Source organism: Lepeophtheirus salmonis, chromosome 7 (assembly GCF_016086655.4).
Source record: "Lepeophtheirus salmonis chromosome 7, UVic_Lsal_1.4, whole genome shotgun sequence".
Taxonomy (NCBI): Eukaryota; Metazoa; Arthropoda; class Copepoda; order Siphonostomatoida; family Caligidae; genus Lepeophtheirus; species Lepeophtheirus salmonis.
The window spans coordinates 36,342,071-36,361,702 of NC_052137.2; the positions used below are offsets into that span (position 1 = coordinate 36,342,071).

Consider the following 19,632-nt stretch of genomic DNA (forward strand, 5'->3'; position numbering starts at 1 on the left):
AATTGAAATGCTCTTGGTATCTGGGAATCCAAAAAAAGTTTTTCTATATCTCTTTTCTATTTAAACTGTCCATTCTACGTTCTAAGATTTCTGATCGATCATTTGAATGTGGAATAGAACATGTTTCTTTATTTATTCAGAAAAGTTGCACCTTGCACGAATATAAATGAACCTTTTAGTTCCAAATAACATTCCTGAAAATAAGGAAACAAAATACTAAAATGCACTCAAACAAACGTGTTTAAAACTATGACAAAATTGACTAACACTAAGTTGATAAAAATTGAGAATGTAACAATAAAATAGCATTAAGAAACAATAGACTAGAAGAACGAATAAACAAGCAGAAGAACATCTTGATTCTAAAATATTGAACTTTTTAAAAGTGCAAATAATCTTTTACAAAACCATCAAGTATTTTGCTGAGAATGAAGGATTTAATTGGATAAGTTAAAACAGTTTACTTATTATTAACTAACAAAAAAGAATAAATTAAATTATTCCAGTCTTTTGTACATAAATGTAATCGATTTAAACTTATTCGTGGACAAAACTGTTTGATTGGTTGTCAGGGCGCAAATAATTCTCATCGTAAGTCACCTTTCATATTTTTATATGTATTCTTTTTTCTTTTTTCTTATGACACGCTGAGTTTTAGCTGCACACGCTCGTTACTATGTTGTTATTTATAGAAACAAAAGTCACGCAGTTCTAAGCTATTAAGAAGATATTCAAAAATGACTTCACAGTAGATCTATAGATTAGGATCCTTAAATTATAAAAGATTTAATTTTCAAAAATTGGAGGTTTTATGAACAAAATCGTCAATGGTTTATAGATTCAATAAGCAAATGATGACGTATTTGGATATACGTCTGTTACTGAGTATAAAAATCTATCACGTGGTGATATTTTAATTGTATTTCCCAACATTTCCTCAAAAAGAAAGAAAGAAATAAGAACCGAAATCAGCTATTAGCGGGTCAATTTTTTCGGCTTCCACTTATAAATCTATAATTTTATTTTATTTTAAAGTTATTTTTAAGTATCTACGTATAAAGTGATAAATTATAAAAATAAGGTTGTGCCATTTTTAAATTATGATATGTGCCAACAGGTGTATTTATGTAGGAGAATTAAAGGCCACACAATTGGCTAGAAAGGGTAAAATTGAATTATTTTTTAAATATATATTACCAATAAAGTAGTAAAAAATATGATCAAAAACAAGTGCAATACTTTTTATAGTTAAAATCTAAACAGGGTTTTTGTATTTTCCAATGATCTAATCATTAGTATTTATTTCTTGAGTAAGAATATTCAAATATAAAGTGAATGATTGAAAATTGCTAGCTTTAATTATTTCTTGGACTTAGCCCCAAAAATTATCAACACCGTTATATAATCACATTTATTTATATATATATATATATGTTGTGTACAAGTTGCAATTTCTTCGTCTTAAAATGCATTATTTAGTTTCAATATTTATCGTTCTAATTACCATATATTATTTTTCATTTTGATCTATTAAAATCACATGGTAATTATGTGATTAAACTTTATAATGTGGCACATAATACTTATATTTTAGTAATTTTTATTAAAATAGCCAAAAATTACACCATGAATATATCGATCCTCCATGGAATATTCAATACTTGCATTATTTGTATCCAAAAGTATAGTATCTAAATCCGTCTCTTGAAATTATTCATCTCCTTTTTTTGTTGCAACTTCTACAAAATCGTAACATGTACATTGTACATGGCATTTATTTATGAGAATTTTTTTTAGGAGGGCTTTAGGGGCGGTTTTTCTTTTTGTAGTGAGGGGGGTTGATCCCCCCAAAAAAGGGCTAGCGAAGATGATAATGGAGATTTGTTGGAGAGTTATAAATGTAATTTCTTGTTGGATTCGAAATATAATTGAGAATCGACATAGTGGGGTTCACTTAAGTGCTTACGCACAATTTAGCACGCATTTTTCCTTCCTTTTTAATTTTATTATTATCCTCATATTGTAAATTATTTATTTTCAAAACAAAAAAAAAAGTAGGGAAGTGTAATAATAATAATAATAAAAAAGGAGAAATTATGCTTGCTAAATGATTGTGTGAGCAATTTCGTGAACCAATTTTTAGTCCTAATTCCATATTATGATTAATTTCTCTCCAAAACCAATAGTTCAATTAAACTATTGGTTGTATGAATAAAAACAAAATAAAATATACAATGAAACAATATACACTCAATAAATAAATAATTTATACACAACAATTTGAAGATGGAAATTAATTCATTAGTGGTATGAGAGGTTAAGTTTGTTAAAATAAATAAAATTTGACTTTTAATTGTTTCTTGAGCTGTAATTCTTAAAAAACATCTTGAAATTATATTTCATAAATTGGTTTATTATTTTTTTGATTTTATTGATTCAACCAATGGTTCAATTCTGGTTTTCTATTAGAAAATATATTTGAAGAATAACAAATTATATTAGTTGTGAATTGTGTTAAAAGCACAAGATCTGCATAACTTTGTAAACATATTATCACTTAAAACGTTGAAATATGAAATTTATTTATAGAGTTATTAGACATAGGATTTGTGAGGAATCGCTCAAACAATTACTAACTTGGACTTTTTGGGGGAAAAAACTGCTCATTTTGCCCCTGTTTGTGTAAAAAATTGCACTTTTTTTCCTAACTGTTATGAAAAAAAAAATAGAAAAATTGTGTTTTCTCGTAAGATTACACAACAGCTTTTGATTTGATTGTATTTTTCAACGAAAAATCAACGTGCAATCCCCTCTTTCGTTAAATCCTCTATTTGGAGGTAAACAAATGTATATGATGGAATTGGAGTTCAAATTACATGATCGGATATGTAAGGGAGACAGATTCCTACAACATTCAATTAAAGAAAAGATAAATTTGACGCAAAATTAACTGTTGAAAAATCTCCTTTGAATCTAGCAACAAATGAAAAATACTTTTACGCCAAATTTCGAAATCCTGATCTTCCATTTATGCAAAAGGTTGGACGTAATATCAGTGGTGGTGGTGATGATGAGATCCCTACCGTGAACAAGTTTCCCGAAAATCACACCAACATTAAATTTACTCCAACTACTAATGTTGACAATGAATGACGGTATTTAAGAATGTTTAAAACTACCAATACGTATCGAAGGCAAAAATTAACAGAAGAAAATCTTTCTAAATTCTTGATTTATCAATATAATATAGCAAACTTTATGAATAAATTATAATAAATATTGAACAACACTAATTACATTAAATTAAATTAACTTTTTATAACTGTATTTTTCTTTAAATACCAATTGCTCAATTTCAATATTTTGAATGCTTATTTTTCAAAATTTTATCTCTCTTTTTTTTGTCCATTTTGGCAAAAAAAATTGCTCGAAAATCCTTTGTCTAATAATTATGTTTATATCAAGAAATTAACCTTCTCATATCTTCCAAGCCAATGAAACTTCCACTCAAATCTTTTTTTTATTTATAAACTTCCTTTTTTTAGCATTTTTTGTACATTAATCATATTTTACTTTAATAGAGTAGGTACGATTTAACCTTTTGTTTTTACTATTTTAATGAATTTATGATTTTTATAAACTATTAATCGTTATTTTTATAGCTTTTCCAATCTACAGGGTTTTTTTTATATTATGAAGGTTCTAATTTTTATATGTTTAAAATTAAAAAAACAAAAACAAAGACCATATATCTTTAAAAATGTATAGTCATAAACTAGGATCATCGTGTACTTTTTTTTTTAAACATGACATATGTTTGCTTTAGATAACTGATAGCTGACTTACCTATCGTTGCTTTAATATACAATACATACATATATCGTTATCTATACAAATATGTTACATTTTTATTTCTTTTTTAAAATGACACGCACGCTCGATTGCATTGTTATTTCTTAGATCAAGTATTTTAGAGTTTTTTCTAAATACCCAAACTTTTTATTAAGAAAATTAACATTGAAGGTGTTCAAATAATTATTATCTTGAACTCAATGTCAGTAAGATCGATAATCACTCGCTCCTAGAAAAAAAAAATACATTATGTCTTTTTATATGGACTTTAAATACACTACAATTCCTAGGATAATGGAGTAATTGAAAGTTTAATAGAGATACAAGGTCATACCATAACTAAAGTTGATAATATTGTAAAGAAAAACGCGTGCAAGGAGAAGGGGAAAAAAATACATATGGTATCATTGGATAAAATACTGATGTGATTATCATCTGCCTGCTTTATTAGGATTTTTGAGGGTATAACGAAAGTATTTATTAGCAAAATGTTTAATGAAGATATACTACGTATAATTGACTTTGACGTTTTTTATCCGTTACAGTAGATTTGAAAACGTCCCACTCCATGAAATTGTAATTCATTATGAACCTTATTCTCAGAATAATCGCTAATGAAACGACAAAGTAGAGTATTTCGAATCTTTTTTTTCTTCTCCAGTAGTCGGTACTATATATCGAATTGAAAATTCTACAAATAGTGACGTTATAGCCTATAAGGGGTTGCATGTTTTGTCAAAATCTGCCTATCTTGCCTTGGAGTCGGAACAATGCATCAGATTGAAAATTTCAACAAACCCGATTACATGATGGTCTAACCTTGTAACCTTGGAGTAATTGTAATACTACATGGAACCAATTTTACCTGCCTGCACCATCTTACACAACAACGTAGAGTCCCTTAAGGACGTCATAAAGCCCGTGGCTGCAAGGCATCCCTCTGTTGACATCATCCAAGCCGCCGAACATTCCGTGGGAAAATTTAGGCAGTGATTGATATCAATGGAGGTCATATTGAAAGTTAATATGCTTTTATCATATAGAGGCATATTTAAGAATATACAATTGTTTGGAAACAATAATTTAGAATGTCATCAACATTCTGCAGTTTTAGTACCGAGTGGTTCTTTGAAATCTGAACACTTACTAAGTCAATAAAAATGAAGGTTGAGTGATTTAAATTAGTACATATTTCGATATACTAAGGGGTAAACAATTACTTAAAAACAAATCAAAACTGAGTTATCTAGCTTACATACAACTTGAGAAAATTATACTTGAACGTGAACAAAGAATTTCCATTCGTGCATTCCATGTAGATGAGCGTCTTTAGTACGATTGTCTACGCTGTTAGCAAGTTCGAAACGTTGAAGAGGCAGAAAGGCTTTGTCAAAAAGGCCAAATTTAAGTCGGAGGCGGTAACGAAAACATCCCAGGCCAATTCTCTCCATGAGGGCCCATGCAAATGATCTCGGATTTTCATTCTAGACTGTCCGAGAGCTATCAAAAAGTGGGTGGAAAGAGCCTTGTGAAGGTGGAGAGGCCACTTTTGATACGAACAATCAAAGAAACTCATCTCCTCTGTTGAAAAACTCTTTTGAAAGAGTCTTTTTAGTTCTTTTGAACTCTTTTTTGACGCTTTTGGCCCCTACAGCCATGATGTCAATCCCCTTGACTAAACCTTTTGGATACATGTCCAGGAGAAGTTCTGCAGTGCCCGTCATTCAAATACCAAGGCGCTCAAAGCCCCTTTTATCCAGCGCTGGAACGCCATGACATAGGACTACATAATTGGTGGTTTCCAGGCCTTCTGTCGCCGTCTGGAAGCCATAATTTCCGTTAAGGAAGCTACATTAATGATTAAAAGAGTTGAGACACATATAAATTTAAAGTATCAATTTTGTTGAAATTCTATTGGCAATTAATAAATTATATTTTGTTGAAGTATAAAGTTAAAAGTGTTCAGATTTTAATGGACCATTTGGTAGAATAAAACTTAAATCATTTTTATATTTATTATTCCATTGTGAGGATTTATATAGATATTGGAATAACATTAAACGTTACCAATTAATTTGTATATTCCATTTGTTTAACATTGTGTTAGGTTTCAATATATAAATCCCCAACCCGTCTGAGTCTGTTATTACTTTCAGTGGATCGAACTAATTCGTTTTTTTATAGAAGTTTAGTATATATATATATATCACAGAAAATAATTGTCTGGATTGTTCTTTACAAAAATTGATCTAATTTATAATTTGGTTTAGACCAATTCTATGTATAAATGAATGTTGATAACCTTATGCGTGTTTCAAAGTTGTGAACATCGGTACAATAACGTCGTATGAAGTTAAATGTAAAAATCAGTCCACTATTTGAAAACGATTACATTTTGATCTACGGTCTGAAATCGCAAATAGGATTACACTTCCTTCACATGGGAAGGAAAGTGAAGACAATTTTTTTTTGGATTTTTATATGGATATTAGTATAATATTATATTTAATTAAGAATATCTTTCATTTTTATATAGAGAAGAGCTGAAAAGAGTAACATATGCTCTCTTCCTATAATACTATTGCTTTTTTTTGGTACCTTGTTCAAGTCATCATTTTATGAAGTATGTATAAAGGTCATTTTTTTTTCTTGGATATTTTTTGATCCAATAGAGCTAACCCCTTGAAATTTGGTACTTGTCTAGTTTAAAGTGTGAAAATTCTAAAATTGAAGTCAAAAGTAGACTATTTAAATTTCTTATCATCTCAATTTTGGTTTAAAAAAACAAACCTAAAATACACTACCAAGTACTTGATCATCAATAATAAAAATGTCCCAACTCCTATGAATATGAAACTTTGGCAACATATTTTACATATGTAGGGGCGTCTCTGTATCAAAAACCATGTTGACTTTTTTATCATAGCTCCCAGGGTGGGATCTCAAAGTTAGATTACTTTTCTCCGGTAATTTAGTCAATTTTACGTAAAATGTTTAAAACTTAAACTTATTTTATGATTTATACAGACTGACAAAAATAACTGAACTTTCATTATTGATGATATCTCAGGGTTGGTATTATTTTTAGGTCTAAACTTGTTCCAGATTTAAAATCCCCATCCTGTATATAATCAACTGGATCTAAAAATATTTCAGTTTTATTTCAAAAATTTCGAATGAATCAGGTAATTATAATTTGATTGCATAATTGTATATACGTAAACAAGGTCTTAAAAGTCCCTGGCTTCACACATAGATGGCGCTATTTTTTTAGATTGCCATTATTTGTCGTTAACTAAACTTTAAAAGACAGCTGTCGAAATTTAATGACAATTAGTTCTTTAGTTTGTGAGTTATTGTGCTAAGTTTAACGCTAATTTTGTATTTGTAAAACAATGGCTCAAAAATAATATCGTGTTTTAATTTTACATTCCTTCTTGATAGGAAAAAATACTAATAAAGCCAAGTAATGGCTTGAAACGTGTTATAGGGACTCTGTTCCATAAAGTGAATAATAATAAAAAAAATTAACGAAAGCCCACTTTGAACGAAACAAAAATATTTTGTGTGTTAAGTCCGGTGTCATATGGGATAATGACTCCCCGAAAATAAATACTTCCTCGTACAAATCCCATATTGGAAAGGTAATTCCCTATAAATCCCATATGGGAGAAGTACCCCCCTATATGTATATGTATGAAATTATATTTACAAATGAATTAACAAGTTCAGTCAAGATCTATAAGTGTTGACAATGCCGCATGTGTAGGGATTATCACGGGAATTTCAAACATGGTGCATTTTTATGAAAACTTGTGATTCTATTAATGGCGCGGTCTTCCATCTCATCAATTGGTTTTTTTTCTCGAAATAAGCTTATTCTCAACATCAACTAACGACAAATTTATATTTGCTATTCTGGTGCTACTTTGTTTTTTTACAAAGTTTGTATAGTTTAAATACGTGCGCCCCAAAAACCTTGCCTTTATTATTCGGGGAAAAGAACACTTCTAGACAAGTCTAGACTCTATTTTTTTTTTTTTTTTTTTACAGAGAAAGTTAAGAGTTCAAATTTTTGATATAAGACAAATTATTGCTGGAGAGACATTGGCTTATGCTCAAACATTCAAATAACTCCAATAGGATCTCCTAAAAAATGCTGAGAATTTGAAATTTCATAATTTTTATTCGATTTTCTGAATCAGCATCTCAAAAAACTTATATTCCATGAATTTTAGCATTTTTAAGCTTCGTGTTCTTGAAGCTGAAAATACTCAGAAACGCACGTGAGCTCCCGTGAGAATCCCTACGCATGTGTCGTTTGAACTTATGATATATCAATATCACCTGAAAGATGTATTGACAACAACCAACTGTATTTATCAGAGGTGAAGTCCCTCATGATTCTTTTGGGAGAAGGGCAAGACCATTGGGCTTTTTTGACAATTTTTATACGATGTTATTGTTTTGTAAAATGCCAAATTTGAACAATATTTTTTTTTTCAAAGAGAGAAAAAACTTATAGATCTAAAATTAAAAAAAAAAGTGACTAAATTTAAATAATAAAAAAGTATACTAATTATTTTTTTACAAGAAGTAATTTTTTATTGTAATAACTATAAAAATACCCCCCCCCATGAATAAATTTTTTCTTTTTACTAGAAAATTTAATATTTTTTTCAAAAATATAAAAATTTGAAATTTAATTTAATTTTTCAATTTTTTTTCCAAAAATTTAATTTTCTCTAAACAACTATAAATTTTTGAAATTTTTCTTCAAAATATGTAATATTTGAAATTTAATTTTTCGAATTGTTTTTTCCAAAGGACTTAATTTTTGTCTGAACGCCTGTTAATATTTGAAAATAAATTTATGAAAAAAATTTAATTTTGGGTGAATAACTGTGAATTTTTGAAATATATTTCCATTTAATTTAATATTTGAAATTTATTTCAATAAAATTTAATATTTGAAATTTATTACCATAAAATTTAATATTTGTAATTTAAAAAATTAAAATTTAATTTTTTTAATATATATATCTATGGTTTTTTCAAATTAAAAAAAAATAAAATTAATATTTGAAATATTATATCGATAAAATTAATATTTAAATTTTTTTTGTGAATATCTATATGTTTTTGAAATTTTTTTCCACAAATTTAATATTTTTGAATTAATTTTTGATTTTTTTTTTCTCAAAAATTTCATAGATGAAAATTAATTTATGACATTTTTTGGGAAAAAATTAAATTTTTTGTGAATTGTTAGATTTTTGAAATTTTTTGGAAAAAAAATTAATATTTTAAATATATTTTGTTAAAATTTTATATTTGAAACTTTATTGTGAATATCTATGGATTTTTGAAATTTTTTTCCCAGAAATTTATATTTGTAAATTAAAATTTTATTTGTAATTCAATTTTTCAATTTTTTTCTCCAAAAATTTTCGATTTTGAATTTTTTTTCATAAAACCAAGCCCTCCACAAAATATTACGCTGTGAACGCCCCTGACATACGATGTTATCAATTTTTTGTGTCAACTCCTAAATATTCATATCCTCCTAAATCGGCAAATGAAACACTATCCACAACATTTATTATTTATTTTGATAAATAGTCTTTTCATATTTGTCAAATATTATAAACACATTTAAAAAAATTCACAACTCGTTTTTATATAATATAATTAAACAACATAATATTGTGGTTATTTATATATAAATATGTATGTTTGCATAAACCTAATTTATCAAGTAACACATTTTTTTTTGGTCTAACAGGAATGAAAAAAATTACTCTTATATATATGTATATATAGATTCACGAACCGTTTTGATATGTCTTATAAGGAAATAAAACTAATTAGATAAATTATAAAAACAATTACTATCAACCAGAAGAAAATGCTTTTGATTTAAAAAAAAAAGTCTATAAAGTATAACGTGAAATTTGTACTACAACTTTTTCCCAATGACTTATGGAAGACGACAATGTATAAATAATGAAAGTTTTATAAGAGATCTAATTTGTGATATAGAAGATATTATGTATATAAAAAGAAATTTAGCTTAGCAAAAACAAAGCGGAAAAAGCCTTGCAATGATCTTTGATATGAATACCTAGTATTATATTTATATTGAATTATAAAACAATTGAGACCTAAAATAAAATATGTTTCATTTATTTTTTAAAACCATAGTTTTATTAAAAAATGACGCCTGTCCATTTCTAGGATATTTATCATTCACAACGCTGAAAAATTGGGGTTGTATTGTGTGTATGGGTGAGTAGGTAGATAACATTGCGTTACAAAAAAAAAAAAAAATATTTGTTATTGATTATATAATTGATATAATAATATTTGTTATTAATATGAAGTAGGAATCACAGATTATATTATTAAATATATGTATGATATTTTTTTGTATATAATAATAAAGGTAAAAGTGAATTTGCACGCCTTACGTCTTCTACGCATCAACTTTGGAACACATCAATGAACAATTTATCTATAAGAATTATGTACTAAGATCTTCAAACCTGAATGATTAGCTAGTCTTTTCAAAATGAAGAGGTTCTGTAACTTGAAACATTATGAAACATATTAGTGTTTGATCGGTCTAAAAAACCTTAAAAGAACTGCCGTTCTAGGACCGGTCCTTATTGTAACTATATTAGTTACTATGATGTAGTTATTTACTACGTCCTATCAACTGCTCAACCTCTTTCAAAGAGACAAGATACCCAATGTGTAAAAGTAGGATATGTGCTATTATTCATTATTTTATTTGGTTTTTTATATTCTCTAATCCTAGCTAGGAGTGAAGAAAATAAAAAAAAAATCGCTCTAGGACCGTATGAATGAAGGAGCATTGAATGGTAAAAAAGATGGGACTGATAAAAAAAAAAAAAGACTGATAAGAACCGATATAATGTTATTGCTTAACCATAGATGTGGAAATGACTTCAATTTCCTTGTCTAAATAAGAAACTCAATGCAAAGGCTTGTAAATATTCAAGTGTGAAGATAATCAAATATCTACAAATTTCTTATGGATAAATTCTATTTTTGTTCGTTCCAAAATGAACACGTTTTTAGAAGTGACTGATCTAGGATGGTAGAATTCACCTTTAGGGGCCTGGGATCTTTCTTTTCTTTGTTTTGTGAAAAATACTAGTTAAGTGCTTGCTTGTCGTGTAGTTGGTTGTTAAGTATTTAGGAATATTACGAATATGAGAAAAGGGATTTTTGAAAGAGAAGGATATATGAATTGTAAGTGCAACTTGGAGGGTATTAAAAGGTCAAACACTGGATATCAATAAAACGTATCACCGGTTGCACTTGAGTTTTTTTTCCGCCCTGCGGGGACTGATATGTTCTTTTAATTTTTTTTAACAAGATGGCATCCATTTTGACAGAAATATGTGGAGCGATTTTTTCCTCTTGAGAGTCAGGATTGACTGGGAAAACAACTACGCATTTTCATACGAACCATTCCGCGTCTTTTTGATTACATGAGGATAAATCGCTACAATAGAAACTAAAATGATGTAAATAATGGCTCATAACCAAAACAAAAAAAAATATATTTATGAGCATTCTCACCTTTCCGTGGCCGGACTTCTCACTGCAGCTGTGGAAGGAGTTTTTCCGCCCACCAACGAAGTATTGGATTGAAATATTTTATTTTGCACCCTCGTCTTTCCGCAGGGGGACTCCCGTTTCCCGAATCGGGATTAATTGTCGTGACTGTTAAGTTGTTTCCGCCAACGAAGCGCGTCGTTGCAGAGTTTTCTGAGAGCCTCAGATCATTTGTTACTCCAATCCCTGTTGTCATCATACCATTAAGTCCCTTACCTCGAGGTCCAGGATTCACTAATTGTATTATATATAGGATATTAAGATTGAGCAGGAAAGGAAAAGGTCTTACTTTGATATGAGGCAGCAGTAGCCGAACTATTATTTCGCGCCCGTGTTTTTCGACAAAATGAGATCCATACTGCAACGATTCCAGCAAGGAGTAAAAGAATGATTGCAAGAGCTATTGCTACCATAGATGTATCATCCATGAAGAGGGGCAGAAAACTCAATCCTAAAGTTCAAAAAAGATATTTAGCTATAAATATGATAACATCACTAAAATTTTAATTTGTATTACACAGTATCTATAAATATGTATATATCCAAATTAAATTTCGAGCTTATAAGAAAAAATCAAAAGAATTAGAGGTATGTAATTGTAATGTTGTGTATTTTTAAGTACAAAAAAAAAAGTTATTTAGTTAGTAACGATATTAATTAATTTATTTATGAAAGAATTTAAGATAAAAAGAAGGGATATTAATAATGAAAAAAAGATATAGGCATCATTTATGAAAAATAAGGAAAATGTAAAAAAAAAAAAACATTTTTAAGATGAACAAATCGCTTCGTGCTCTCGGCCGCCAACATTGAGAATTCTATGTATTTTGCAATTGTTTTCGTATAACAGCAGCAGCTCGATAAGGGATATATGCTATAAATAATTTTTGGCTTTAAAATAATAAGACTCTTGACATCTTGGCAGAAAATTTTATTATCATTTGTGTATAAAAAAAAGTAAAATTATTATACAAATTTCATTTTGTAAAGGTTTGGTGAGTGAAAGTGCTTGAGAAAGAGAGAGAGGAAGAGAAGAAAAGAGAGACAGACAGACAGAAAGAAAGATAGACAGAGTATGTGTGACTGAGTGAGAGATGTCAAGAGCCGTTTATTTTACCGAAAATATCCATCTTACCTTTCTGCTGCCTCGCTGGTTCGGCCGATAAGCTGTCTTTGGTTTCCAAACAAGGGCAAATTCGACCAATACTCATAATTGCAGAAAACAAATGCCCTGTCCGTTTAACTGCGAGAGCAAAGCGAAATAGAATTTGGCTGATTTCTTACATTTTTTTTAAATTATTTCATTATGAAATAGTTGTTTTCATATACATATTGTATGCAGTTACTCTTATTGTTAGTTAGTTAATGAAAGAAAGAGTCTCAAAAAACAATATTGTGTTATATATATATAGAAAGCTAAATATAATATTTTATTAATAATGAATAATATTGAGATAATATGATGAAAATGGATATTTGAATAAAGCAAAATGAAATGCGGTAATGAATTGAGTGGGATTGCATGCGGTTTAATTAATAGACTGTTATGTGGAAAGTAACAACCAATTCAAGGATAAGGAGATGAGGATCGGAGACGTTCGAAACTCTTGGAAATTAATTATACTAAGGAATTGACGATAAAAAGGTGGAAATAATCAGGGTTTGAAAGCCACACTGTAAACTAACCCATGGCTAGTAAAAAAACCAGTTGGGATTGTGCAAGGTGGCCTGTATCTTGCCTGTTTTGCTACGTAATGCCGTATTTTAGCCCCCGAGTACCCATGGGATGCTTAGATACCTTACTATTCAAGCTAGTTTAAATATTAATTATCTCATGAATATTTTTTTGCTAAGAACGCTAATGATGATCTGGATAATGTCTTATGACGTACTTTTAATATTGCTATTCAAAGCTTTATTCATGGGATTTAAATAAAAAAATGGGGCGCCTGATAGCTTAAACTATCATATTTTTTCCTTTTTTTAATGAGATACATCTTTTTAGCTTATTACATCTACATTAAAGTAGTCTGGGAATATGGCTAAAAATTTGAGACTTAATGCTCAACTTTTTGTATACAAAGATATGATTTCAATAGAAGGAGATGGTGGAATAATTAAAATATTTTATTATGGGGTAATATATTTTCACAGGGCTAGTAAAAAAAAAGTTTGAATAGCTCTGTTAGGTAGTAGCTAATTGAAACGACAATCAACCCTGAATATAATGCCTGTTAAAGTGGGATGGGGGGGGGATGAACATGTTACCTTCAATTTTATGTAAACCCCAAAATACCCCCTTCTGGATTTTATCATTAATATGTTGTAAAAGAATTAATGTTCCTCTCATATCAAAAATCCTAACTGCGCCCTTGAAAATGAAAGTCTATACGATATTGGGTATGACTATTTATGTCCAATCTACGTAGATACTTGGAATAAATAATATAAAAGAAAATATTGATTTTCCCTTTACCTTGAATAGGTATATTTAAATAAGAAAAGAATCAAGAAAATGAAAAAGCAGATGAAAAAATCCATAGATCCGTAAAAAGTTTATGCATATTTTATACGTGTATTACTATTATCAATAACATATACATATATATATATATTGAATAGAAGTTACTTTTTAAATTATTTTTTATTTATTTTCGGGAAAAAGTCTTATCATTTCTTCATTGTGCGTGTATATTACACAGTTTCATCAAACCTACGAAGATATTTAACATATACGAAGAACGTATGTGGGTTCAAAAAATACAATAGTTGTCAACTCTTTATAATGAGCTATACAATAAGTTGTTTATAATATGAGGATAGTGGGAGAGGGATATTTGTAAATTTTAGCGGCCCTACGCTACATATTTACAAAATTTTATTGTAAATAATTTATGTCTTTCGAAGGGGAATTTCGGGTTTTGTATTTTTATTAGAAGATAAGTTACAGATCTTTTTCGATTTGAAAAGCAACGCATTGAAGCCAAATGAAGTATCATCAATCAAATGAAGACTCCATCCATTCCATAAATTTGAAAATAAAGCTAATGATAATTAAATAATTAAGCGCAATTTGTCAATGAAATATTGGAGTCGTTCAAATTTGTAAATTTAAAAATATATATTGGGATTTTATTTTTGTTCAAAACTGTTTTTGTACATATGAACCACATTATATACAGTATGTAACTGATTCTGAGAGTCTAAAATTTCATTGCATATTTCATCACATAGGTAGTGTGACCTTGTGCCAGTGTCAATATAAGGTCAAAATACAATGAAATTGACTCCTAGTTCTTGATTGAATTAAGCGCTGTTTTACGATGTTATTAACATGTTGAGCTCCCTCTGACAAAGATACCTAATATTATGGACACAATAATTGATTGTACTTAGATTGAGAAGTAAAAAAAAAACAGTTCAAATTCAGTTGGATAAAATGTGGGATGAAGTAAATAAAAAACCTTTACCGTTAAAGGGAAAGCCCCTTTCTAAATTTACTTTGATAGATGAAGTTTTCTTTTTTTTTGTATAGAGTCTATTTTTTTGTATGTTTAATTTCCGTTTCTTTTTACAAACATACTTATGTTTGTATGTATGTATTTCATTTAGTTAAATATGAAATGTTATTTTTTGATATTCATATAGGATAATTTAATATATATACGTGTGTGTGTATGGCAGTTGTGTGAAGGGAAATGAAATATGGTGCTGTGTGAAAATCACTGAAATAGTGAGTCTTTATATTCAATCATTCGTTTTGAGGGGGGATGCCAAAAAACTGTATTACTCTTGACTGATATATATTTGAAAGAAAAAAAACCAAACGGTCACTCAACCTTGGGTTTTTTTTTTTTTTTTAGAGGGAAGGTTTTTGATGGAGGAGGGAAAAATATGTTAATAAAGAGAAATACACTTTATGGATTAGAGAGGCGTAGGGAAAATTGGAGGGTTATTTTAATGATGTGGGAGATGAAAAATGATGAGTAATGAAGTTTATGTAGTCATATATGATTAAAAAGAAATGATTGGGGTAATACTTACGAGAGCAGAACTGAGATGAGCGTTCGTCCTCTCCGTCTCCACAATGATTGACAGTGTCACAAACAAGGTCCTTATTGATACAAAGACGATCATCACAGGAAAACCCTTCACGACAACCCGTTTTTTTTCCATCTTTGAAAGCCGTAATAACAAGTTTAAAACCATTTAGGTCCATCCCCCAGGAGTCAGTAACGTATTTGAGAGTAACAAAGTTTGTTCGTGTGAAAATTACTCCTCCATGCCCCACAGAGTCTTTTGTCTTATCACAGGATATAATTGCCTATATAATAGTTGTAAAAAGTAGTGGTAATGCTAGATGATAAGGAAAAAGTCCTTACCCTGTGATTCCCTATAGCATGCGCCCCATCAAATATGTACAAATGATCGTTACAGTCAATTTTGAGATCCTCAAATCGAAGCATGAATCTTTCCAATATAGACTCTGTTTGAAAAGTCACAACGCAGTCCACATCTCTCTCATTTCGAGATTCGATGACTGCTCCATCGATGGGTCGAGGGATATTGGAGAGGAAACTCTTTTGACTTCGTTCGCACAAGGTGCTGATCGGAACTACATAAGGAAGGAATAGAATGGGAATGTACATACATATGTAGGTAATTTAAACCATTCTGTTATAGATGTCTAACGAGAGAGATAAGAAGAAAGGGGAAATATTTGATGTATATATTGGCAAAAAGTCTGATTCTAATGTGTGCTTTTGCTATCACACAATGTTTGAATTCCAATCTACATATATATATATATATATATGTATGTTCAATGATTTTTTTTTGTTCTATATATTACTTCTCCTTTAGTAACTTTATATATATTTATCTAAAAGTGTGTCAAAAGTTATTTTCATTCATATATTTAAAAAAATAATACATCTAACATGATTTCTTTACTATTTTATCAAGTGGAAAATTAACACCAAATAACGAAAAAGCCAGCATGGAATGTGAATCCTCGTCTTTGAGAGAATATTCTATATATTTGTGAATAAATATAGTATTTTGATATATTCCTTTTGAAGGGGGAGAAAAATATCAAAAATCAAAGATAAATAAATCTTAATTCCAACAACACAATGAAAAAAAAAGGAGAAAAATCTTTCTTTCTTACTTAAATCAAACATGAGTCAAGAATAAAGAAAATTATCTTCCGTCTGTCATTGTCAGGAAAAAACGAACAAAAACAAATAGGAACAGGCCCTTTTCAAATTATTTGTAAACATGTGCATAATATATAGAAAAAAATTATAAAAAAACTACATCTCTTAATCAACATTTATGAACAAAACTTAAAGCTACCAAAAAAGCACGTACTCAACAAATTTACTCCCTCAAAAGTCCTCGTTTTTTATTGATAACCTGCTGATTCATCATAAGTGGTTTAAAAGCTAATTCATTTCCAATAATATTATTAATAATAAAAAACGAATTCTCTTTGTTTCCCTCCCTCAAAACCATAAAAAACTCTTAATAAATTAATTAAAAAGACGAGAGAAAAAAAATATGGAGGAAAAAAACAAACAAAAAACTTTCTAAAAGGGTTAAAAAAATCATTTAAACAATAATCATTATTATATATATTTAATTGAAATAATAATAATAAAAAAATGCATACGGAATTCATTCTTAATGGCCGAGACTCCTGATTTGAGTGGATCTATGTTTGATAATAATAAAATGAAGACAAATAAAAGATGAAAGGATCCTAGAGGAGAAGGACTGAGAGCCATCCGAACTCGACCCTTTCGTCTCCGAAACCGTCCATCCTCTTCCTCTTCTTCTTCTTGATCATCTTCCCCAAGAAGACGAATACTACCATTCTGAAAGCCAAAGTTTATCATTCTCCTTCCTCTCTTTCGCCTCATTTTAGGATCTTGGGAGGATTGTGCAGAGTGTCTCTGTTGTGTTATTATTGTGTAAAAAAAAAAAAAAAAACTTGAGAAGGGACTCAAGATGATTAGAGTTTATATTTTTTTCTCAAAATCACTGGTAATGATGATGAGAATGAAAAAAAAGAAGCTCCGAGTCACTCATCTTGCAAACTGAAATAAGATACAAAATTAGGGAAGAAAGCGCCGAATATAAACAAAAAAAAAAAAAAAAAGATTGAAAAAAGGGTACTAATTCAGAGAAGTAAATCTCTTCTTTTTTTGTCTTCCATACTCTTACTGGAGAGAGAGAGAGAAAGCAAAAGGTAAGAGCACTCGGGCTCCCCTTTCCTTTTTCTTTTTTTACTACTCAAAGAGAGCGATAAATAATAGGAGAAAAAAAGAAAAGAAAAGAAGAAAGCAGAAGGAGAAAAAGAAAAAAAAAAGGAGAGAAGGAGGCTAAGCATATGGTCACAAGATTGCTCAGAAATAAAAAAAAACATATATTGAAATATAGCGTTTGCAGATTATTCAATATATGTAAGTGGATATTCATATAAGTATGTAGTTCCTTGGAAGAACAAATTCTATAAAAAAGAGAAAAAGGAGCGTCATAAATAAGGGATACTTATGTAGATATATTTATTTCAAAATGAGATTTAAATATTATTTTACAAATTATGAATTGAATTATTCATCCATAGAAAAGAAAAATATAATAGTCTAATAAAAATTGATTTGAAATTTCCGTTAAGCCCTTAGGGAATAAAACAATAATCGTGGATAAAAAATAGAATTTCTTTATACGAAAAACAACAACAACAAGAAAAAATAACAACAGCAATTATTTATCTATAAACGGAAAACTTTAATTTATAAATATATATTTATATATAAAGATGATAAAGAATTATTTTAAATACATCCTAAAGGTATCAAGCAAGCTTTAGCTACAATTATATTGAATTATCATCACTCTTTAGTAAATTCAAATGCTTTCTTTTTTGTTTATTTGTTGAAAAACTAATGGAAGATTTGACTTTTGACTGTGTTTCTCATAAAGAGTGATGGATGTACCTATTAATGTAAATAGTACAATTTGTGAAGAGTGGAGAAAAAAATGCAAAGTACTCCCAAATTAAATAATTCAGAATATTTGCGCTGGAACAAATCAAAATGCATAATCGTTTAGAAGGGTATATAACCTTTTTAAACCGAGGGTTTCATTGTATCAGTTGAATAAAGAATGTTCTTGCAGAAGCATCAAAAATGATGAGTCATCCATATGCTTACCCTTCCTCCCCTATATTGACTATTGTTAGGTTATGAATTCGAACTGTGTATAATATTGACAAGACGATTTGGGAAAGAGTAGATTTGGACGACATTTAAAATCGGACCCAGGTTCTAGTCGAAAGACAATGCTCGGTTTAGAAGAGGCAATTTTGATCATGGCAGAAAATTCAACTTTTATGTAGATGCAAAAAAATGCCATGGGTTTTGAGAGTGTTCTCCTCAACCATTCAGACAAAAACACATTTTTAGGACTCCAGATCAACATTAGGTCTCCCAGACACATATTAACTTCATTAATTATCAAGGATAGATTCAAGAGTTCAATGCAATTTTAACTTTTTTGAAGCATGAAAGATCAATCTTGAAATTTTTTTCCAATTAAAAGATTTTGACTATTGATCACAATCACAAAAATGACTGATGGTTTTCAAAATAAAAGAATAGATATCAGGAGTGCCCCACTCAAAACATCAAGACAAAATAATGGTCCTTTGAGTTATGGCATCTCATAAAGAAGTTATCCCCCCTACTTTTTTAAGGCAGGAGCTAAAATTTGGGCCAGGGAGTAAGTTTGGATACTTGACCATGTTGTTTTACCTCGAAACTAGGCAAATTACCCCAATAGGAACTATTTATGGTAGTGAAACACAAGAATTATGCTGCTATCTATTAAAAAAAGAATAGGACAAGTCAAGGTGGCCTCCCTCAAGCCCATGTAGTAGCCTTTTTGACTACTATTGGGGTTGCATAGGTGAAAGTAGATCCAATACTACTACACACCAAAATTTGAAAGCCAAAAAATCATTCATTCGTAATACTTGGTCCAGCTTTCCAAAACAGAAATTATCCAGAGACGCCCATGTTTCCCACCTTTTATCGAGGCCGTTGGAGAGACCAATGTCAATTTTAT

General features: G+C 29.3%; 1 protein-coding gene across 4 annotated transcripts; it reads right to left on the minus strand.

Annotated features, from left to right (window-relative positions):
• Positions 1-9,445: 9,445 nt before the first annotated feature.
• Positions 9,446-17,728, minus strand: loaf (lost and found). 4 transcript variants are annotated; one of them, XM_040716727.2, is made up of 7 exons: positions 17,174-17,728; positions 15,882-16,114; positions 15,544-15,823; positions 12,635-12,742; positions 11,789-11,950; positions 11,464-11,733; positions 9,446-11,398 (listed from the first exon to the last, which is right to left on the minus strand). In XM_040716727.2, the coding sequence occupies exons 1-6, from the start codon at positions 17,421-17,423 to the stop codon at positions 11,483-11,485; spliced, it is 1,284 nt and encodes a 427-aa protein (XP_040572661.1). In that variant the 5' UTR covers positions 17,424-17,728; the 3' UTR covers positions 9,446-11,398; positions 11,464-11,482. The 4 variants fall into 4 exon arrangements, with proteins under 4 accessions (XP_040572661.1, XP_040572663.1, XP_071746080.1 ...); XM_040716729.2 differs by having other exon boundaries at positions 9,446-11,386; positions 17,174-17,614; XM_071889979.1 differs by lacking the exon at positions 12,635-12,742 and having other exon boundaries at positions 9,446-11,386; positions 17,174-17,641.
• Positions 17,729-19,632: the final 1,904 nt, after the last annotated feature.